Source organism: Mytilus trossulus, chromosome 5 (assembly GCF_036588685.1).
Source record: "Mytilus trossulus isolate FHL-02 chromosome 5, PNRI_Mtr1.1.1.hap1, whole genome shotgun sequence".
Classification (NCBI taxonomy): domain Eukaryota; kingdom Metazoa; phylum Mollusca; class Bivalvia; order Mytilida; family Mytilidae; genus Mytilus; species Mytilus trossulus.
The window spans coordinates 28,215,577-28,240,488 of record NC_086377.1 but is presented as its reverse complement, the minus strand read 5'-3'; the positions used below and the strand labels follow the sequence as shown (position 1 = coordinate 28,240,488).

Below are 24,912 nucleotides of genomic sequence, written 5' to 3'. Positions count from 1 at the left end.
GTCACTCATAAATAAATTGAGAATGAAAATAGGGAATATTTCAAAGAGACAAAAAACAAAAGAAGAAGCAACAGCCGAAGACCCCTAATGGGCCTTCAACACAGCGATAAAATACCACACCCTGAGGAAGTCCTCAGCTGGACCCTAAGATATACTAGTCAACAAAAAACGATACAAGACGTTTTTTTTCAAATTAAAGATAAAGTGTTCGGTTCATTGGACCAATATTGAAGGTAGTAATACTTTTAAATCGTTATGGAAATATACATCCGTTTAAAAAAAATGTTATTTTTTGCTTTCGTGACGTTGTTTTGCGATGTTTGTTTTCTTTACAAAATTTAAATAAAACGACAATTTTAAAAACAGAATTTCCAACTAATGATACCAACCTCTCATTTAAAGGTAAAGACAATATTTTCCATCAAATTGTTTTTAAAAATCATACAGTTTCTTCGTTTATTTGTTAAGCAAAGTTCGACCCCACGAGAAATCGTTAAAATGTATACATTATCAACTGATTTACCATAGACAATATGTGTAAAGTGATATTCAAAAAGCAGTAGTGATCTTAAAACTAATCCAAAAGGTTCCAAATTTACTATGTGTTGTTTTTATATCTAATCCATTAATGAGATTTCAAAAAACACTCTTTTTTCCAAAAATTGGGAAAAACAATATCTCAACCCATTAGTTACAACATGACCATAACTTGATTAGCATATGGAATATTTGTAATCAAATTTGAATAATTATTTAGTACTTAGAAAATTATGTGTCGATTTTTATTCAACTTTCCGCAAAACTAATTTCCACCCTTTGATCGTTTACATGGAATTTAGATAAAATAGTGTATCGCATTTGGTTTTATATTTAATACTTTTTGATAAATTTTATTTCAAGGTCGTGTATCGTTTCTTTTGTTGACTAGTATATATTGTGTACTTGTTCAAGAAAAATTGACGTCACATTAAACTCCAAAATGTATAAATGAACTAAACATAACCCTGTTGCATCTATCCAAAATAGAATAAAGAAACACATAGCAATATCCACAGTAAAACTCAGTTTAAAGAAGTCATCATCACATATCAGAATATGTAACAAGAGAAACGAATCAAAATGGCAATGAAAGAAGTCCTCATCCCATATCAGAATATGTAACAAGAGAAACGAAGCAAAATGGCAATGAAAGAAGTCCTCATCCCATATCAGAATAAGTAACAAGAGAAACTAAGCAAAATTGAAATGCAACATTAATTAACAATTGACTGTCACTTTCATGCCACAAACATCTACAAACATCATTTAACCGATATAAGGACTGTGTCTCCAGCATAGGATCATCAAATACAATCCATCTCGTTAGAGGTTAAGTATTATTCCATCATTAAATGTATGAGAAGAACACAACCCGTATCATGACCCTATGAGTAAATCAATATTTTAAAAACACTAAAATATGCAATGCTTAATGACCTGACAACCGTATCGTAACATTGATTGATTGTTGGTTGCTTAACGTCCAGTGGCAAATATTTCATGCATATTCAGGACGACAGTATCGTAACAGGTTTCGATGTTCATCTTAGGATATAAATCGTCTTATATTTATTAAAGCATGAAAAACACTTTCTTATCTTTTTTTTTATTGAATTGTTTTTCTATTGGCAGCTTTTAGTTCATGGAAATATTCTATATTCCAACATAATCAATGGTACGCAACAGAAAACAATTAATTTTAGTATAACTATTTCCAAAAACATGGGTCCCGAGTGTACTGTGATTGCTTACTTTGTTCGTCAAGATGGTGAAATCGTTATCGACCATGCATTGATACATGTTGGTAGTATTTTTGGAAACCAGGTAAACCTATAAATAAGATAAAAAAGAGTACCAGAATATGATATTTTTGATATTAGTCAATGGAATTATTAACAATTGAATATAAAAAGAATTCCCTTATTCCTTGCATAACTACAAAATTGTATTATGAAATTTTGTATGCAGCTGACACCTATGAAATGTTGTGTTTGAAATGTACTTAATGTGTATAAACCAATAAAAGAGACAAATAAGATGTATGAATTATAATAACTAATAAAAAAAAAAAGGAAACACATGTATTCAGTTGAAGGTAAACTGATGCATTGAGAGTTAAATATGATATTAGAAGTCGAGATGTTCATTTATTAAGGATGTACTTTGGTGAGGTTTTGGAATTTGTGTCAAATGTTCTGATTCCTTGGTGTTTTTCCATACAATACAATGTGAAATATTTTGCCCCATAACACCCATTTAGTTTTTTATATAATACTTTGTACAAAAAAAATGTAGCTCATTAAAGGTCATTTACAAAAAGTTTAGGAGATTCTTGATTTTCTTTCTTTTGTTTAAACACCCAAATAATACCCAAATATAAGGTATAAGTCCGAGTCAGCCTTTTCCCCGCCATATTTTAAATTTCAAATATCTCGAAAAGGAGGTCCATGACATATCAATATTTTTAGATTATTTTTATCCTTAATTGATGCTCTACCAGCTTATATTATCAATTTCAAATTCTTAATTTATTAAATTTTACCTAACCCCACCTAAGTATACCCTTAAGGCTATACATACATTGAAATTAAATGGTCTTTTAACACGAACACATTGGTCAAATAAGAAATGGTTAAAATTTCAGCTTTGGAAACCCATTTCTTTTAATATATTTTTTGTTATTAATATCATTATTAATTCTCGATCCTTAACTACTAACACAAAAAAACGAAATCTCAGCCACTCATGCGTACGTTTTCGATGTTTCATTGGAACAACACTGTCCCGTTTAGTATCTTTCGTCCCTTTCTTAGAAGTATAATTATAAGATTTAAAAAAAAAAGATTTGCTGTAATCTTTTTTAAAGTACATTAAAGATTTGACCTTAGTATAAAGAATTATAAATATAACCGTTGATACTGGAATATGACTCCGTTGAATCACACGATTAACAAAATAAACGCCCACGTTTTATGTCCCATTTATAGGCATAATATGTTCTGGTATGTGCGTTAGCGTGTCAGTTCGTCCGTTCGTACGTTCGTCCCGTTTCAGGTAAAAGTATTTGGTCGAGTTTGTTATGCAGTTGAAGTCCAATCAACTTGAAACTTAGGACACACGTTTTCTATGATATGATCTGTCTTAAAGTTTTACAGCTAAGATAATCTAATTATGAAGCAACAGCAGTTGAACTGTCGACAACCATGTATAAATTGACTAGATTGTCGGTCAAACACACATTTCATGTTTTTCAGGTCTCTATAAGGTTTAACAAATCAGAGGCCAAACCAGGAGATAATGTGACAATAAGTATTGCTGCAGACCCTAGTTCCTATATATACATGCTCGTTGCTGATGAAAGTTCTTCATACCTTCGTGAAGGAAATGATATCACAGAAGAACAAGTAAGTAAATGAATAACAGATACAAATATCATGACCAGCAGTTGTTTGTACTAAAAGATATCTAATTGCAAAATCATATGTCAGAAACTCATACTATTTCACGAATCATAGTGTACCAACATAAAGATAATGTCATCAGTGCTACATATGACAATACTTTCAATTAAGAAATAAATATATAAAAGGTTTGCGGCAATTGTTTGCACCTATCCTTAGTCCGGAATCTGATGTTCAGTAGTTGTCGTTTGAAAGTGTGGTTCATAAGTGTTTACTTTAAAAAATTGTTACTTGGATGGAGAGTTGTCTCAATGAAACTCATACCACATTAATTTAACCACATCTTCTTATATCTATGAATCGTGACCTTTTCTGCTTTATCATATACCAATTAATTACCGTATTATGTATAATAAAAGTAAAATAAACCCCAAAAAACAAAACATATTACAAATAGTTATTCAAAATCTTTCTCAAACCTATCTCTATACTGATGTATCCCTCACGAACGGCTTATTTAACACCACTACATACAATATAAACCTGTAGATAGCATTGAACCGCATACCTACAATATATAATATATATTATATTTCAAAAATGAATAACTAAAATACCGAACCAAGGAAAGTTAGGAGTCCATACATAGCACAATCAAACATTTTGAAGCAACAGACCGAGTGTAAAAAACACTGCTCTTTTCACAACTTAGTACAAGTAATGCAGGAATGTGATGTGAATGCAAAATTAACTAAGACTACTAACTATTTGTCGACCTTAATTTAACAATAAAAAATCCGGAAAACACTTTACAGCAAGGAACAATTTAGACAAGTACCACAACAAAAGGCAATGAAGTACTTATTCAACCAGAAGGATTGTCTTAAGTTAGAGCAATAATATGAATAGTTATGCTGGCGCATTACATATGGGTTAAAGTACCAGATAATTTTAGTGAAATGCATATATATTTCGAAGAAAAAGGTTTTGACGAATTTGCCAATTTTTAAAATGAAAAGGCTGAAATATGAAAATTTCCGTACTGTGTTACGATTCTTTAAACCGTATTTGAGCTCTCAGCGTTGTATATACTATTCAGGGCTGCTTTTGTAAAACCTACAGGTTTTTCGGGAGAAACCACATAGTCTAGTCAATGTTAAATGTTTCATAAATGAAATCGTCTAGAACAATATATAAAAGTATTATTAATAAACAACCGACGTAAACTGTACATTTTGTCATTTAGTACATCTTTTTTTGGTATCAGTATCCAGTAAAAGGCCTATATATATTAGACAATGATTTTAGTTCAGTTGATTTATTAATAGTTATCAAGTACAAAGTTAAAGAGCATTGAGGATTCAAAATTCCAAAATGTTATGCCAAATACGGCTAAGGTAATCTATGCCTGAAATGAGAAAATCCTTAGTTTTTCAAAAAGTTCAAAGTTTTCTATCCAGGAAATTTATAAAAATGACCACATTATTGATAATCATGTCAACACCAAAGTGTTGACTACTGGGCTGGTGATACCCTCGGGGACAAAACGTCCACCAGCAGTGGCATCGACCAAGTGGTGTAAATAGTTATCAAAGGTACCAGTTATTGAATGTTACAGAAGCATAGAGAAACACAACAGAAGTATATGTATCTTTGAAAAGATAGCGTAGAATTTGCTTCAAAGGAAAAAACTGTAGCTGAATGATTGTCAAAACAATTTTTCAACAAGTGTGTGTATTATAACTTTATCATTTCTCTTAAACTATCCGATGTGCAGCGTGTTCACGAATTAAAGTCATTTTATCAGATTCTTGTTACATTTCAATTAAACAGAAGAAACAAGCACTGGCTTGGCAATCCTAAGATAACTGCAATTTGACGATAATTACTATGTCCTCTTCTTGATGAGCATAAAGAAAACTGTTCGAATCGAAAACTATAGTCTAGCTAAAATATAAGTAAAACTCAAGTGTGATTCCTCGTTGTAGACGACTGTTTTGCAATAAAAGTATCTAAATTACGAATTTTAATATAAACAGAAGATGTGGTATGATTGCCAATAAGACAACTATCCACAAAAGACCAAAAACGACACAAACATTAAAAACTATAGGTCACCATACGGCCTTCAACAATGAGCAAAGCCCATACCGCATAGTCAGCTATAAAAGGCCCTGATAAAACAATGTAAAACATTTCAAACGAGAAAACTAACGGCCTTATTTAAGTAAAAAAAAATGAACAAAAACAAATATGTAACACATAAACAAACGACAACCACTGAATTACAGGCTCCTGACTTGGGACAGGCACATACATAAATAATGTGGCGGGGTTAAACATGTAACATACTACTTTGCTTATAAATCTATATATGTTTAGCTTAATTATATAAATGTGGCATACACATGTTATTATAGGGCACTATGTTTTACTGAGTTTGTAATCTTCTTTATGTGAATTTGTTGATTTTGGTATCTCCGGGCGAATGTTTTGGAATAAAAGCCGCCATTTTAAAATTTCAAGTTTTTTTGCCATTTACGAAGCACTCAGCAGTAAAACAATGAAATTTTGAACTAAAATAAAGAAAATAGTTGATGTTTTTTGTAGCGGCCATCTTTCGAAAAGTTGCCATATTGAATATTAATTTTCAAGCTGCGTACATAGCTACTCATTTTTTCAACACCAAGCACTACTACCCAAATTTGCAATTAAATTTATCCTTATTTAAATGATATATTCAGTTTCTGGTATTTTTTGGCGGCCATCTTGAAAAACGGCCTCCATTTTGATATTTCAAGGTGGGTCCATAGAGAATATTGTCTGAAACCTATCTTTTGTGTAATATAATGATTCCTTTATTTCTTCTAGGTTATAAATAATCTGCAGTTAAGTGATAGGAGGTTTGACAATATTAATTATGCGTGCGTATTCTTGGTATGTATTCAGGATATATATTTAATCAATATTTCTGACATCTTATATAATATAGTTTTGTATTTGAGTTTTCACTGCAATGTTTGTTCTGGTTAACAGTTGACAAAAATATATAATTGTAAAATAAGAGAACACACACGATAGAAGGTAAAGGACAACTAAACAAATTTTAAGCGTCAGTGAGATAGAGAGGGTAGCTATCAATGGGAAAATTAAAAGTCGAAGAGAATGCCATACTATCAACAGTGGTCAAATCACTTCATAAAACAACTTACGATCTAACAACGCGATCTAATAAAAAATCTGAATATAAATAGGTGATCAGGAAGGGTAAAACAATCCTGATCCACCTTTGCAACCCGTCGTCATGCTTATAACCCATTCCTTCATAAGTTTCATTGTCATAAATAACTAGAAGCAAATGTTAACATGATAAAATTCAAAGTTGACTGTAAGTAAAAACATTTAAATGTCCGACCGTATGTCGTGAAGGTGTGTCTGTACTCACAGAATGTTATGGATTATATCCACAGCCTTTATTTACATTCATTATTGTAAATCTTAAATATAATTACAATGTATGATTTGTTTACTGTTAATGTAATTCAAGTCTTGTATGCGGATTAACTAAGAAAGCCTTTAATCATTTCATGTATTTTGAACTTTCGAAAATGTTTCTCTTTATTAGGGTTCATCATTTAACATAATGACAGATGATGTAGACTTCGACAATTCCCACATGCAATGCCGTGAGTATAGATTTATTATGGAATAACTAAAACAAGTATTCAAATATAGAATAAGATATTCGGAAAGTGACTGTACAACACATTAATTCTCGAATATGCGTGTAATTTGGTAACGATTTGAGTATTTTTCGATACTTATATCATGGCATTAGTTATTGAGATATATGTGAATTCGCCTTTTTCAGAATCTGAAGGACTATGGGAAATCTCGTTGTTCGTACACCAAAATGATAATAACGTTACGTCATTGATTGAATTTCCATTGTTTAGTGTGTTTTCAACCAATCACAACGTTTTGGTGTACCCTTTAAAAATATTACTCAGAATATATATATTCTTAAACGGCCAAATATAAGATAAGAAAGGTTAAAAACTACAAAAAAGGATGTTTCTAAAGGGGAAATTACTTATAGGTTGCACTTGTGTAAAACCAGCAATGCAATTTTCCATAGGAACTGCCTAAATTGCACATGCAGTCACTCTTTATTCAGGAAGTTTTGAGGAGAATGTTATATTTCCCTGGAAAGGAGACATGCATTACTTTTTTTTGCACTAATAAAAATATATAGATGTGCGGAATATTTTCAAGTGTTACTGCCCTCCATTTATAAACATTACAAATTCGCACTGAATTTTTCCATTAAATTTGACTCAACACCCAAATGTCTTCCAGTCCTCCTGAAAAATAAGTTAAATAAATAGACATTTTTATTTATATCCATTTAATTCTCCAATCAAGTCTTAATATAAAAAAAAATGCATTCATGGCAACAACTATGTAAACAGTAGCAGTTTTTAGTGCACATTCAATTTCTCCCCAAAAGAGGCGTGACTTGCAAATCACACGTGATTTACAAAGTGCAACCTATATTAATTAGGATGACAAATAAATATGGAAGACTCTGATATGTACGACAGTTTTTAACTTGGGAAAGTGTTGTACAAGTGATTTATACGTCATTTACTTCTGGAATAGATAATCTAATATGAATTTGGCAAAATTTTAGGAATTTTAGTCCTCAATTGTCTTCAATTTCGTTCTTTTTTGGTCGTTTTAACATCTTTTGATTTGAGCATCACTGATGAGTCTTTTGTAGACAAAAACACGCGTCTGACGTTGATATACAAACTCATTCCTGGTATCTATGATGGGTTCTTTGCGCCATTTTTTAATAGTTTTGTTGTTCATTTAAAATAATTGTTGGATTGTGTGATACGTTAAAAAAGAATAAACAACATCTTCTTCTGTTATGGTCAATCTACGCCTAATCATGTAGGTGAACATGTTTGCATTTACATGTAATGTATTTTTTGCATTTTGAGATGAATGCTTTGTTACTGTAATGAAAGAGAAATCAAATGCATTTCCAGGTCATATTTAACAGTGATGTGTAATTCTGTCTTCAAGTTCCAAAAAATATAAGCTTCACAACGGGTTTATTATAAATTTGACTCATAAACTGGTTGAAGTCGGCAATTTCGATTATTCTTTATATTCGCTACATCAATTCCATTATAAAGTTGAAAACGTATGAGTAATATCGCGCCAGAAAACACAATTAGTTATTGAGATATATGTGAATTCGCCTTTTTCAGAATCTGAAGGACTATGGGAAATCTCGTTGTTCGTACACCAAAATGATAATAACGTTACGTCATTGATTGAATTTCCATTGTTTAGTGTGTTTTCAACCAATCACAACGTTTTGGTGTACCCTTTAAAAATATTACTCAGAATGCATTATATTCTTAAACGGCCAAATATAAGATAAGAAAGGTTAAAAACTACAAAAAAGGATGTTTCTAAAGGGGAAATTACTTATAGGTTGCACTTGTGTAAAACCAGCAATGCAATTTTCCATAGGAACTGCCTAAATTGCACATGCAGTCACTCTTTATTCAGGAAGTTTTGAGGAGAATGTTATATTTCCCTGGAAAGGAGACATGCATTACTTTTTTTTGCACTAATAAAAATATATAGATGTGCGGAATATTTTCAAGTGTTACTGCCCTCCATTTATAAACATTACAAATTCGCACTGAATTTTTCCAATAAATTTGACTCAACACCCAAATGTCTTCCAGTCCTCCTGAAAAATAAGTTAAATAAATAGACATTTTTATTTATATCCATTTAATTCTCCAATCAAGTCTTAATATAAAAAAAAATGCATTCATGGCAACAACTATGTAAACAGTAGCAGTTTTTAGTGCACATTCAATTTCTCCCCAAAAGAGGCGTGACTTGCAAATCACACGTGATTTACAAAGTGCAACCTATATTAATTAGGATGACAAATAAATATGGAAGACTCTGATATGTACGACAGTTTTTAACTTGGGAAAGTGTTGTACAAGTGATTTATACGTCATTTACTTCTGGAATAGATAATCTAATATGAATTTGGCAAAATTTTAGGAATTTTAGTCCTCAATTGTCTTCAATTTCGTTCTTTTTTGGTCGTTTTAACATCTTTTGATTTGAGCATCACTGATGAGTCTTTTGTAGACAAAAACACGCGTCTGACGTTGATATACAAACTCATTCCTGGTATCTATGATGGGTTCTTTGCGCCATTTTTTAATAGTTTTGTTGTTCATTTAAAATAATTGTTGGATTGTGTGATACGTTAAAAAAGAATAAACAACATCTTCTTCTGTTATGGTCAATCTACGCCTAATCATGTAGGTGAACATGTTTGCATTTACATGTAATGTATTTTTTGCATTTTGAGATGAATGCTTTGTTACTGTAATGAAAGAGAAATCAAATGCATTTCCAGGTCATATTTAACAGTGATGTGTAATTCTGTCTTCAAGTTCCAAAAAATATAAGCTTCACAACGGGTTTATTATAAATTTGACTCATAAACTGGTTGAAGTCGGCAATTTCGATTATTCTTTATATTCGCTACATCAATTCCATTATAAAGTTGAAAACGTATGAGTAATATCGCGCCAGAAAACACATTCTTTTTCTTAAGCAATGTATGCAACACTTGCGCGCCATTTTCTTTCATTTTGATTTTTTCTTTGTTAAAAGACAGATTCATTATAATTTATTGCTCATTTAAACCCCATAAGAACAGACTGAAAAGTATATTTTTTTCTATTGTCGGTAAACTCATAATAAATACCAGGATTACCATTCTGTACGTTAGACCCGCGTTTTTTTTCTTCTAAAAAATCACCATTGACGCTCAAAAAGTAAAAATGACCAATTAATGTACGACATTGAACAGCATTGATGACCCAAATTTCGATTTTTATTGTTTTAGCTTTTTCATGCAATCCGTCGATTGGCGACTTGTAACTGTAATAAGATACAAGCTTCTTATATTGACACATTTTTTTTTAGAATATATCAGTCCTCTTGCTTTAGTTCCTCTGAAGAACCACTGGTTTTTCTCAATTTTTAAAAAAAATAGCGATATTGTTGATTCAAGACACCAGCAAACTAATAATAATAGACCATTAAGAAAAACAACATCCGGATTCAACATGTGGCTTTTTTATTTGAAATGTAGTCAGACGTTATAAACAATCTTTCACTTCTTTTTTTAGATAACTGCGAGGATAAAATTTCCAACTGTGCACTCTATGATTATACAGTCTGCACAGATCCACAATATACAGCATGGACGGTGGAGTATTGCCAGAGAACATGTTTTAAATGTCAGATAATAAGAGAAATACAGTCTTTTCAAGGTGAGGTGGTTGACGTTTCGTCCCAAAGGGTATCACCAGTAGTCAACACTTCGGTGTTGACATGAATATCAATTATGTGGTCTCTTTTCTAAATTTCTGTTTACAAAACGTTGAATTTTTCGAAAATCTAAGGATTTTCTTATCCCAGGAATAGATAACCTTAGCCGTATTTGGCGCAATTTTTTGGAATTGTGGATCCTCATTGCTCTTCAACTTTTTACTTGTTTGGCTTTATAAATATTTTGTCATGAGCGTCAGTGACGAGTCTTGTGTGGACGAAACGCGCGTCTGCCGTACTAAATTATAAACCTTGTACCGCTGATAAATTTTTTCCACTGGGTCGATGCCACTACTGGTGGACGTTTCGTCCCCAATGGTATCATAATCCCAGTAGTCAGCACTTCGGTTTTGACATGAATATCAATTACTTGGTGATTTTTCTAAATTTTCTGTTTACAAAACTTTGAATTTTCGAAAATCTAAGGATTTTCTTATCCCAGGAATAGATAACCTTAGCCGTATTTGGCACAACTGTTTGGAATTTCGGAGCCTCGATGCTCTTCAACTTTTTACTTGTTTGGCTTTAAAAATTTTTTGATATGAGTGTCACTGATGAGTCTTGTGTGGACGAAACGCGCGTCTGGCGTACTAATTATAAACCTGGAACCTTTGATAATTTTTTACACCACTGGGTCGATGCCACTGCTGGTGGACGTTTCGTCCCCAAGGGTATCACCAGCCCAGTAGTCAGCACTTCGGTGTTGACATGAATATCAATTATGTGGTCACTTTTCTAAATTTCCTGTTTACCAAACTTTGTTTTTTTCGAAAATCTACGGATTTTCTTATCCCAGGAATAGATAACCTTAGCCGAATTTGGCACAACATCTTAGAATTTTAGATCCTTCAACTTTTTACTTGGTTGGCTTAATATCAATATTTCGATATGAGCGTCACTGATGAGTCTGGTGTGAACGAAACGCGCGTCTTGCGTACTAAATTATAATTCTTGTACATTTGATAACTTTTTAGGTACGATTACGAGTGTCACATGTAAAACTTTTATATTCTGTTCGTTTACCCTGTATATACTTTTTTGGCATGGCGTTGTCAGTTGTTTTCTAAGTGAATTTGAATCTTTATTTTGTATCTTTTGTCTCCTCACTAGGTATAATGCCTTACCGTGTCAGACTTAGGTTAAGTCACTATTTGCTTTCTCAGCGTTTATAGTACTTTGAGATGGATTAAAAAGGTTATTGGAAAAGAAAAAGGACACCAAATACCACATATGCAAGTTTTGCTTTTGTATTAAAACAATGTTTGCAATGTTAACCATATTTTTTTTTAGTAAAACAAGGTTAAAACCAACTTTTGCACTGATAGAGCTGTAATTTCTAAGGAAAGTGATGGTTACTAGACACCGAATTCATCATCGGAATTATTCTATCAGACGAGAATTCACAAATAAGTTCAAGTACTGAGTCATTACCGCTAACAGTATTTTTCTTCCAATTCATTTCTTTTTTATGTGAAAAAATCAAGAGGTGGTAAAAAACCGTACCGTCGTACGGAAAAGGAAAAACTACAACCAATCCTTACTTAAGGATTTTTTATTTGCTACATCAATCGAGGGAAACGTCCTTACATTGGTAGCATTTAACTAGCACACATGTCTTGTTACCGGTTTCTAAATATACTTTTTTATATACACATGTCTTGTTATATGTTTCTAAATATACTTTTTCATAAGTATATCAGAGACGACACAAAGGTGAACAACCAGATTTCTAAATAGTTACCAGGATTATAATTTAGTACGACAGACGCGCGTTTCGTTTACATAAGACTCATCAGTGACGCTCATATCAACATATTTTTAAATCCAAACAAGTAGAAAGTTGAAGAGCACTGAGGGTCCATAATTCCAAAAAGTTATGCCAAATACGGCTAAGGTAATCTATGCCTGGATTAAGAAAATCCTGATCTTTAAGAAAAAGTCAAAGTTTTGTAAACAGGAAATTTATAAAATGACCACATTATTGATATTCATGTAACACCGAAGTACAAAATTGAAGAGCATTGAGGATCCAAAATTCAAAAAAGTTATGACAAATACGGCTGAGGTAATCTATGCCTGGAATAAGAAAATCCTTAAGATTTTGAAAAATTCAAAGTTTTGTAAACAGGAAATTTATAAAAAGGACGACATTATTGATATTCATCATGTTCATATCACACCGAAGTGTTGACTACTTGGCTGGTGATACCCTTGGGGACGAAACGCCCACCAGCAGTGGCATCGACCCAGTGGTATAAATAGTTATCAAAGGTACCAGGATTATAATTAAGTGCGCCAGACTCATGTACCTTGCCATTTCTAGAAATAAAATGTTATTAATGTCTGATAGTAACCTCTGACATTATTATTGAATAGGGAATGAAAACGGGGAATGTGTCAAAGACACAACAACCCGACCAAAGGGAAAAAACCCAGCACAAGACACCAAAGGGTCTTCAACAGAGTGACTAAAATGTCGCACTCGAATGCATGCTTCAGTTGGCCTTCTAACATTAATGTATTCTAGTTCAGAAAAATTAAAACCAAACTATACTCCGAAACAAACAGATATACTAGAATTTAAAAAAAGACAAATAAGAGTAACAAATGCTACACGTTCCTAGCTTAGAACAGGCAGGCGCAAATATGCCGGAGGTTAAACATGTTTAGTGAGATCTCCTCCTTACCTTATGCCAAAGGAGAGTAAAAAACACACAGTAATACGCAAAGTAAGACTCAGTTTAAAAGAAGTCATAGTCATAATGATAAACATAAATTAACAAATAAAGGACTACTAGACATTTACAGACACTGACATACACTTACGATTAGGATTATAAATACTCTTACAGGTTACATTTAAATCTTGGGCTTTCTCAGAGTATAAAAAAAACCGTCGATCCAAAACAATGTAACAATAGTGTATATTTTCTGTAGTTTAACAACGATCATTCTAATATATTTGCAGCAATGTATTAACATTAATCATTGTGTACGGTGTTATCCTGGTTGAAAATGCTGTAATTGTACGAAGTATACTAGAATGAAGTACTTTGGCATGTTTGGTAACATTACTTTGAAAATAAATTTAAAATGAGACACACAAAATATCGTAAATGTCGTTGCAGTAGCTACATTGCGACAATTGCTGACAAAAGTCAACAATACTTTGTGTTAGAAAAGGTGCAATCAACCATGAAGCATGTTAGCATGTTAATGTTAAGATATATTTTCTCTTATTTAATTTTGTTATAATGAGAATGAGGAAGTTCAGCGGACGGTTGTTTTTGAGCTAATTATTCTTTATTACATGTCACGTTCCGTCCGGTACAATTTGGAAATCTTTTATTTTTCCTGAATCGGACAAACACTTTTGTCTAAGTTTTTGGTTTCAATAGATCAAAAATCACAACTATTCGACCCCCCCAAACAAAACCCAGTTGTCAACAAACTTATTTAAGACGGAAATATATTTAAGACTCTTCGCCAGACTCATTTGAAATGTTAGAATAGGTGTACTCAAATAGTTACAATTTTACTATCTTTGTTTTCAACAGCAACAATAAAAAAGGACAAACGAGTACCAGTTTTTTTTGTTGTTATGCAATTATTATAATAGTGCCCTTAGCAATCATTAAGTATGGACATTTTGTTTTCGCAGTGTCGATAATTACCTCCCATGAACATGGGTAGGACTGGGTTGCTCGACACATGAACTTTAACCCCTGTTTCGATACTGGTAACTTTTTGATGGAATTGTAATTTAGAGCAAACTAAAACGATAAGATAAATAATAGTCTATATAACACTCAGAGTTCTACCACTGAGCAACACTATCATAACTACTAGTAAATGCCGTTGAAGAAGCACTAGCTTTGCCAGGACGTCTAATTTTATCAGACTAATCACATGTCCTCAGTGAAAATCCAAATCGTACACACGACTTCCATAACAGTTAATTATGGAATTTATACAATCACAACATAATGCAATAAAGAACGTTAACGCAATCAGCTTATGTTATTTCAGACAATTATTGCAGAGATAGAAACCCGAAATGTATAGAATATGAAAAATCTGTATGCACTGCGTACCGATCATGGGCACTGGACAATTGTGTAAGATTTTGTGGAAATTGCAGTAAGTAATAGCTTTAATTGGATCATATCTACGAAGTAATTCATTATTGTGGTTTAATCAATTTATATGATTTTATTGCTTATTTCATATTTCTGTTTAATCGTCCATCATAATAATAATTTCTACCTGAGGAATAGTTTACCTTAGCTAAGAATTTTTTGTCCTCAACCCTTTAACATGTTTAACTTCGTCCTTTTTTTGACCTGTTGATTTTTTTTTTATTCGAGCGTCACTGATGAGTTTTTTGTACACGAAATGAACGTCTGGCGCAACAAATACATACGTTCAATCCTGGTTTCTATGAAGAGTAACATATGATAATCCGATACTCAGGGGAAATAGAACATGTATATAGTTTTATTGTGTCGCAGATTAAACCTTGTATATACTTAAAACAAATATAGCATCTTAACGACGATAAATAATAATAAAAAAAAACATTGGGTGAACAATATTATTGATGTCATTTGGATATTGTTAGATTAGGTCAAAAGTTAGCACTAATATTGCAGTGAACAAACCAATGTATCTGTCACCCCTATATATCTAACAAGATGACGATACGAAAAATACGCTGTATATACTAAATTTAGTCCTGGTATCTATGATGAGTTTATTTACAACCACTGGGTCGATGCCACTGCTGGTGAAGATTTACTTCCCCGCGGGTATCACAGGCCAAGTAATCAGCACTTTTATGTGACATGAATTGTCATTGATATGGAAATTTTATAAATTAACTGTTTACAATGTTTTGATTTTTTTGAAATACTAAGGCTTTTCTACCTCAGGCATAGGTTACCTTAGCTGTATTTGGTAAAACTTATAGGAATTTTGGTCCTCAATGTTCTTCAACTTCGTACTTTATTTGGCCTTTTTAACTTTTTTGGATTCGAGCGTCACTGATGAGTCTTTTGTAGACGAAACGCGCGTCTGGCGTATATACTAGATTTGTCCTGGTTTCTATGATGAGTTTATTTGTTCAATCGCAAATTGTATTATATTGTGATTTTTGAATTCTTTGATAACCAAAGTTGTTTTCCTTCTTACTTTATTTTCTTCCCTGTCTTATGTCGTTAGGTAGAAATTTCTTGATTGGACCCAATATTGCATAAAGTTAAAGGTGCAACATTAAGTATTTCGTTCACATGCTGAATTATGGGTTTATTGGAACATGAACAGCATCATGAAAAAGGGGCAAATGATACCAGAGGGACAGTCAAATTCATAGATCGAAAATAAACTGACAATACCATGGCGAAAAGGAAAACGACAAACAGACAAGTAATAGTACACTAGACACAACATAGCAGACTAAAGTCTAAGCAACACAATCCCACCAAAAAATGGAGATGATCTCAGATGCTTTGGAAGAGTAGCAGATCCTGCTCCATTTGTGTCACCTGTTGTGTTGTTTCAACTTCACCATTTGGAACACATGATTTTCTTTAATGAAAATTATATTTAATTGCAACCAATGACATACAAAAGGGAGGCACGTACAAAATAGATATATTTCCTTCATCATTTTTTTGGTAAAATTAATTCTCTCTTATCTTTGAACTAAAACAAAAGATCTTTAAACAAGTATTTCAATTTATTATATTGATTGATTGTCAGTGTTTTAAAGCCACTTTTGGGCTTTTTTGTGGCGGCCAGTTATCATTGGTGGAGGAAGCCTAAGTGCTCGGCGAAAACTACCGACGACAATTAAGATTGGAGTCGAGTGCACCCACAATCGCAGTGTTTTACTGTCTAGGGATTTCAGGAGTAGAATTACATAGACTTTTTTTTTACCTTCGAGGCTCTTCCATTTGATATATGTTTGGTACGTGAATCATGGACATATGGTTGATAGCATCACATTCTATTACTTGTTATACTACATATTGTTTTAGTTGGCAAAACACTGAATATTTCTTAAAGTGCTTCTTTCAAAAATTACTTACTACTTGGTTACCAAATAATATGATTGACATGCGTGAACAAACCCCCGAATTTATACAGCTATGTTTTAACACGTGACTTTGGTAACCAATCAAATTATTGATATGCTTATAACTCTCATGTAGATATAAGGAGATGTGGTTAAAGTGTCAATGAGACAACTCTCCATCCAAGTCACAATTTGTAAAAGAAAAACCGTTTTAGATCAAAGTACGGTCTTCAACACGAAGACGTGGCTTTCACTAAACAGTATAGTAAGCTATACAGGGACCCAAAAATGACGAGTGTCATATAAACATAAGTGAACACACATTCAACGAACAAAATTGATCTATTTAACAATGTAAATACAAAATCAATAAAGTGACTGAATAAAGGCAACAACAGTATACAGCTGTGAAATGTTAAAACGTTACAGAAAGTAAACCATAACCTTGAACAAATAACCTTACCGCCAAAAGAATATTGTACACAAGTAAACGATGACTGTTTTATTTCAGTGAGTGCACAACCTGGAACAGGGACAAGTGCATTTATTGGGTCAGGGACGGGTACATTGACTGGCTTAGGGACAGGTAGTGGAACGACGACTGGTGGATCCATTACAGGAAACACTAATCCATTTTTTAAACCTGTTAAAAGAACTCGAAAAAGATTTCCAGAAACATGGATGTGGTCATCTCACTTAACTGGGTAATTCTAAAAACGAAAGTAAGATTAGATAAGCTTGAGACCAAACGTTAAGTTAGTTAAACACTAAATATATAATCTCTCCGGTGTACTTATACCCGAAAGGCTTGAAAGAGTGGCAGACTCCGTTTTCATTCCTCCGTTTCAGATTATAATGCATTCTGGATAATATGCGTACTTCCAACCGCTGATCATGAAGTTGCCGAACAAACGTTACAAAAATAAACACCGACACACAACGTCACACTGTTTTTTGAAGTTTTGCGTCTTGTAACAGACAAGAATGTAATAATATTAAAATAGAGAACATAAACATTAGCAACACTAATTTGCAGATAGATAAAAGAATATTTGGTAGTTGTTCATTTCTAAGCCATTTTGGTCTCTTGTTGAGAATTTTTTTCATTGGTAGTCATACCACATTTTCTTTTTTATATTTGCTACACTATTTTCTACATAAGAAAATTCTTGTATCAAGTCAGTAATATGAGTTGTTATCCGTTTGTTTGATGTGTATGAACTTTTTATTTTGACATATGATTAGTTGCTTTCCGATTTGTATTTTCATCGGAGTGTTTTTTGTGATTTCTCATTTACTGAAAAGCAAGCTATAAATGGCCCCTGAAAAGGTATGATATCTTTTTAACAGGAAAACAAACTGTATAGTACATTAATTTGTAGGATCCTTTACTAGAGAAAGTTTAGCTGATCTGTAACAATAATTTCTTCATGCCTTATATATCATGTACTGCAGTACGCCGTTGGATTAAAAACTGACGTGGAAAGGTAACACATGGGCAGCGAAAGCTCTATTTAGTAGAGCCCAGGTGGTCGTGTGGTCTAGCGGGACGGCTGCAGTGCAGGCGATTTGGTGTTACGATATCACAGTAGCATGGGTTCGAATTCCGGCTAGGGAAGAACCAAAAATTTGCAAATTCAAATTTACAGATCTAACATTGTTGGGTTGATGTTTAGACGAGTTGTATATACATTATGTACACAGCCATGTATCACCATCATTGATGGCGATCTGATGGATACATCTGTTGTACAGTTGTCACTGACTCAGACGTACTTATAAATATAATTATTTTCTGTGACTTTATCTTACATTAATTTGTAGGAACCTTTACTATAGAAAGTTTAGTTGATCTGTAACAATAACATCTTTATGCCTTATATATCATGTACTGCAGTACGCCGCTGGATTAAAAACTGACGTGGAAAGGTAACACATGGGCAGCGAAAGCTCTATTTAGTAGAGCCCAGCTGGTCGTGTGGTCTAGCGGGACGGCTGCAGTGCAGGCGATTTGGTGTTACGATATCACAGTAGCATGGGTTCGAATTCCGGCTAGGGAAGAACCAAAAATTTGCAAAATCAAATTTACAGATCTAACATTGTTGGGTTGATGTTTAGACGAGTTGTATATACATTATGTACACAGCCATGTATCACCATCATTGATGGCGATCTGATGGATACATCTGTTGTAGAGTTGTCACTGACTCAGACGTACTTATAAATATAATTATTTTCTGTGACTGTATCTTACATTAATTTGTAGGAACCTTTACTATAGAAAGTTTAGTTGATCTGTAACAATAACATCTTTATGCCTTATATATCATGTACTGCAGTACGCCGCTGGATTAAAAACTGACGTGGAAAGGTAACACATGGGCAGCGAAAGCTCTATTTAGTAGAGCCCAGCTGGTCGTGTGGTCTAGCGGGACGGCTGCAGTGCAGGCGATTTGGTGTCACGATATCACAGTAGTATTTGTTCGAATTCCGGCTAGGGAAGAACCAAAAATTTGCGAAATCAAATATACAGATCTAACATTGTTGGGTTGATGTTTATATATAAAAGAGAAACGCATATGAATCACACATAAAAACAAACACTTAACACCAGGTTTTTATTTCAGAATTGATGGTCACCTTAATATCACATCTGTCCTACCTGATACTATTACTTCATGGGTGGCCAGTGCTTTTGTAGTAAACAAACTTACAGGGTTCAGCTTAAGTACCTCTGCTGCAAAGGTCATTATGTATTATGTTACTTTTCATTTTTATCAGTAACCAAGTTTTTGTCATGTTGAAAAATGTGAAATATAAGTTCGGACCCATTAACGTTAATAAAATTATGACCATTTCCCCTGGTTTGAACAAATGCATTGTATACTTGGATTTGCTATGAATACATATAATTACCGCGCATTTGTGCTTTTTTGGTTAAATTGTTTGTTTTAAAATTGTAACACAGTTATGACTGGTGAACCCATATTTTGACTATTTTATTTATTATGTCTGTCTTGTTTACGCACCGTTGTAAATATTACGGAATTTCTTGAGACTGTCGTTCAATTGAGATGCTTAGCGTTAACAAACAGGTTCAATCCACCATTTCCTACATCTGAAAATGCCTGTACCAAGTAAGGAACATGACAGTTATTTTCCATTCGTTTGATGTGTTTTGTCATTTGATTTTGCCATGTGATTAGGGACTTTCTGATTAAATTTTCATCGGAGTTCAGTATTTTGTAATTTTATTTTGCAATCGAAAGAATACATATATGTGAAGTATTACTACCAATGAGACATTTAACAAGAGACACAATGACACAGAAAAATAACAGCTATGTCTTGCATGGACTTTAATTCATATTGTAATCAATGATTTATCATTTTAGAACTCGCTTATTACATTTGTATAAAGTTTTCCTTTGAAAGGCCGTTTCTGCAAGTAAAAATTTCCATATTAAAAACATTTTCTGCAATTATTGTAATAATATTAGGGGATAATTATAGATTAGATGAGGTCGTAGACATGATAATTTCATACACTAAAAAAATGATAGTTGATACATTTGTCGGGCTTCATCCAATCGAAGACATTATTATTTCAATTGGTTTCAAAATTCCATGAAGATCGTGTTTGTTTTGTCCGATTGACATTCTAACAAAGGATACTGCGAAATGTTAAACTCTGCATCATATTGTTACTGAAAACATTCATGTAGTCATTGCCAGTTAAATAAGTAAATGTTTGGACGAAAGATATGATTCCATGTTACTCACTATAATTTTCATCAAACCGTTCACAATGAAAGAATGTCTATGTCAAACGTCATTTGCACGTGAATCTATGTGTTGTCGAACCGTCAAGATTGTTGTCATTGCTTTATCATGTTGATATAAACGGAATTTTCGATTAAAATTCAATATGATGTATTTATCAGGATTTGATTACACTTACACAAAGCGTTGTTGGATTATAAATCTGACAACGCTATAAGGTTTGAAATGAGAAATTCCCCCAAATGTCTATTATTCGGTAATTGGGTAACTTAAAATCGGTAATTTCCTCAACATGTACCACTACATTAACATACAATGTTTGTTGTAGCTGTAGTCACCAAAGGAATTGAATATGCTGAACGTGTTTATCATGTTAACTAGAGGTCTTTATATTTATTGTTAATTTATCATATTTTTTTCTTCTTGTTATGCCATCTTATTATCTATTTCTTCTACTTTCTTCGCATCTATCCACTTGTACCCTCCCTTGTTTTTCGTGGGGTTCGTGTTGTTTATTCTTTATTTTTCTATGTTGTTTCAGGTGTACTATTGTTTGTATGCTTGTCTTTTTCATTTTTAGCCATGGCGTTGTCAGTTTATTTTCGATTTATGAGTTTTACTGTCCCTTTGGTATCTTTCGTCCCTCTTTTCTCTCCCTTGTACCACTTCCTTTTCATTTTGTTATCTGCCTGTTTGCACTTCATGTTCATGTTATTACTGTGAACATATTTTCCCTCAGTCTGTACTCATCAAGTTATTTCATATTTTAGATTGTGGGATTCAAGGACTTTTTTATCAGTCTCAATTTGCCGTACTCTGTTATCAGAGGGGAAGAAGTCGCCTTGCAAGTTAATCTGTTTAACTACCAAAATACGAACATGTCGGTAAGGATTATATTTTTTGAATTTGAATTTTTTATAAGAACCATAAAAGTGACGTTTAATCTTTGCGTTCTATTAGCATATTATTGTTATTTTTTCACAATATTTGTTACACATAATGATGAACATAAATCAAAATCCCAAATCCGATTTTAAACGTAATTGAATAAACCTATTTTGAATACAAATTTCGCAAAATTAAGTCCTACACTCTAGTTTTTTTTTTAAAGTAGTGGAATCTATTCATGCACACAGAGGGCCTAACCGACATCAAAATTGACTCTTTTATTCTAGAGCATTTAATATAACAAATTTATATTGTACCATATTTTTTATGTATCATATTTTATGTAGATATTTTACAAATCTCGATCAGTTGAAATAAAACAATTACGATTTAATGTTGATGATATATATTAGATCTAAACATACTTTTCAACTACATTTCTCAATTGATGACGATTATGTGCTTAATTTAATGTTTAGTAGTTGTCGTCTGTTTATGTAGTTAATACGTGTTTATCGTTTCTCGTTTTTATTAAATTAGACTGTTATTTTTTTCCGTTTAAATGGTTTTACACCAGTAATTTTAGGGGTCCTTTATAATTTGCTGTCCTGTTTGAGCCAAAGCTCTGAATGCCGTACCTTGGCCTATAATGTTTTACTTTCATAAATTACTTGGATGGAGAATTGTCTCATTGGATCTCATACCAAATATTCCTTTATTTATTTACAATGTATGGTGGAATGTAGTTTCTGTGTTTTTATTGCTTCTTATTGAAGTTACACCATATCCCATTTTATCCAAAAAAAGGGATCGAGTTAGGTTTACTAAATTGAACATGAATATCGAAAGTCTCCCATTACCATTAAATCTTTTGTGGTGATAGATACAATTTAAGCTATGAAATTTTAAAAGATTAAAAAAAAAAACACTCGTAAAATTCTTGCAATTTTCGTGTTTTAGGTTTTGATTGTTCTGAAGAAGAATGACGACTTCCAAAATGTTGTAAGAACAGTAAATGGAACACAACAGTTGATTTTCTCAACAACCCAGTCGGAGAATACATTTGTATGTACATTTAATTCTGATGATGGTTAATTCGTTAATATAAATCAAAAGAGGGGCGTAATTTCCAGAGGGATATTCAAATCCAAAGATCGTCATTTAACTGACAAAGTTAGGGCTAAAAAAGATAAAGACAAACAGACAAATAATATTACACAAGACACAAAAAAGAAAACCAATGAATCTCGGAACCCACTAAAACTGTAGATGATCTCAGATGCTCTGGAAGTGTACTCAGATCCTGCTTTCGGTGGCCGTGTGTTACCTTTCCTCGTCAGTTTTAATCTAGCGGCGTACTACAGTACATGATATATAAGGCATGAAGATGTTATTGTTACAGGATCAGCTAAATTATCTATTGTAAATGATCCTACAAATTAATGTAAGATATAGTCACAGAAAATAATTATATTCATAAGTACGTCTGAGTCAGCGACAACTCTAACATTGTTGGGTTAATGTTTAGAGGAGTTGTATATATATATACACGATATAGCTACGTTACTATTATAAAATCATTCAAGATGGCAATTTTATTATAAATATTTATTCACAGCATCTACTCATAGGGTCTATGCGTAGGAAATAAGTTATGTTTTCAGTTATTGAAATTATACGTTATATACTCCTATTATAATATAATATTTTACCCTTACGAATCGGATTATTGAATAAATTTTATATGACATAGACATTATCTTTTTTTAGATGGCATGTCGGTAACAGCTTATATTCCTTTGTTAAAATAACAATCGCATCATTGTCATTTTTATAGTTTCTTCTGAAACCTTATTTTACACCGGAATTGGACTTTCTTAAAATTGCGTTTTACTGTGCGTTTTGCTGTGTTTTTTTTTATTCAACATTGGCTTAAGGTATAGGGAGTGGATGAAAAACAATTCAAACACAGGTTTTGATTCTTTGCATTATTGCGACTGTTCCAATTTAGGAACGTTTGGCCTTTGTAAGTCCTTCATAATTTCGTTTATTTTTTTTACCTTGATTCATTTACAATTTTTCTGACTTTTGTGTGACATCCATTTTGCTGAAGTATTACAGTTATGCACATTTTAAGGGACCAGCAGAAGCCCACCGCCAGGAATATCTCATCATGTTGAAGTCCCATTAGTGGCATTGACTATTTTCTGTTCTGTTGTCGGGTCGTTGACACATTCCCCTTTCCATTCTCAATTTATTTTATTTATTTCTGAATATGGTTATTGTGCAATTCATTATCACTGTATATATATATATATGTTGTGGTGTTCTCATGTAGGTGTTGGCAGGAGAATCTACATCAGTTTACTTCCCTATCGTACCACGGTCATTAGGACCAATATATATAGAAGTTACAGCTCAGTCTTCAGGGGCCGCAGATGGGATTCGTCGAGAACTCCTTGTCGAGGTAAGTTTTAATTTTATGATTTAACACTGGTTTTGTTGTTGTCAACGAATACGTTATATTAATAAAAGATTGTTGAAGACATGAAATGTCTAATATACTGTCCATCAATTAAACTTTCATTCTGTATATAAACAACAATGTCATGTGAAATTTCCATGTTTTAAAGTTACTGGAGGCATTACAATATTTGTAAAACATAGTAAATTTTAAACATTACCGGTTTATATTTAAAAAAAGTAAACAAGTATAGAAAGAATACTTTAGGAATTTAATAATAACAAAAAAAAACTAGACAAACAGTCATGGAAATAGATATATGAAGATGTGGTGTGAGTACCAATGAGACAACTCTCCATCCAAATAACAATTTAAAAATTAAACCATTATAGGTTAAAGTACGGCCTTCAACATGGAAAGTCCGTTATTAAATGGAAACATCATAAGCTGAAATATACCATACGAATGGATACAACTGTTAAAATAGTGACTTGGTATAGGCATTTTGTTTATGTAATTAAAGATGGCTTTAACTTGCTTTTAAAGCTAGCTACCTCGCCTTTGTATGACGGTTGCATAAAACTCCATTATATTGACAACTATGTGTGAACAAAACAAACACACAGTATAGGTACATGTAAAAATTTCAAAAATAGTGGCACAACATTGTGGTACTATACAAAGTCGATGGGTTGAAGTCATTTTGCTGTGCACGTTTATTCGTAATAGAATATTCATTTAACAAAACACTAGAACACACCCGCGAAAACGCGGGACAACAGAGCGTTTATAAACCGTAAACACAATTA

General features: G+C 32.6%; 1 protein-coding gene across 1 annotated transcript in view; it reads left to right on the top strand.

Moving 5' to 3' along the window:
• The window catches only part of LOC134717815 (CD109 antigen-like), a 49,297-nt gene extending 26,563 nt beyond the window's left edge, over positions 1-22,734 (top strand). The window contains exons 14-23 of the mRNA XM_063580308.1: positions 1,672-1,863; positions 3,294-3,443; positions 6,312-6,377; positions 7,066-7,126; positions 10,691-10,834; positions 14,922-15,032; positions 17,480-17,672; positions 19,596-19,713; positions 21,522-21,635; positions 22,600-22,734. Coding sequence (XP_063436378.1) covers positions 1,672-1,863; positions 3,294-3,443; positions 6,312-6,377; positions 7,066-7,126; positions 10,691-10,834; positions 14,922-15,032; positions 17,480-17,672; positions 19,596-19,713; positions 21,522-21,635; positions 22,600-22,734 — 1,284 coding nt within the window. The remainder of the gene's footprint in view (positions 1-1,671; positions 1,864-3,293; positions 3,444-6,311; positions 6,378-7,065; positions 7,127-10,690; positions 10,835-14,921; positions 15,033-17,479; positions 17,673-19,595; positions 19,714-21,521; positions 21,636-22,599) is intronic.
• Positions 22,735-24,912: the final 2,178 nt, after the last annotated feature.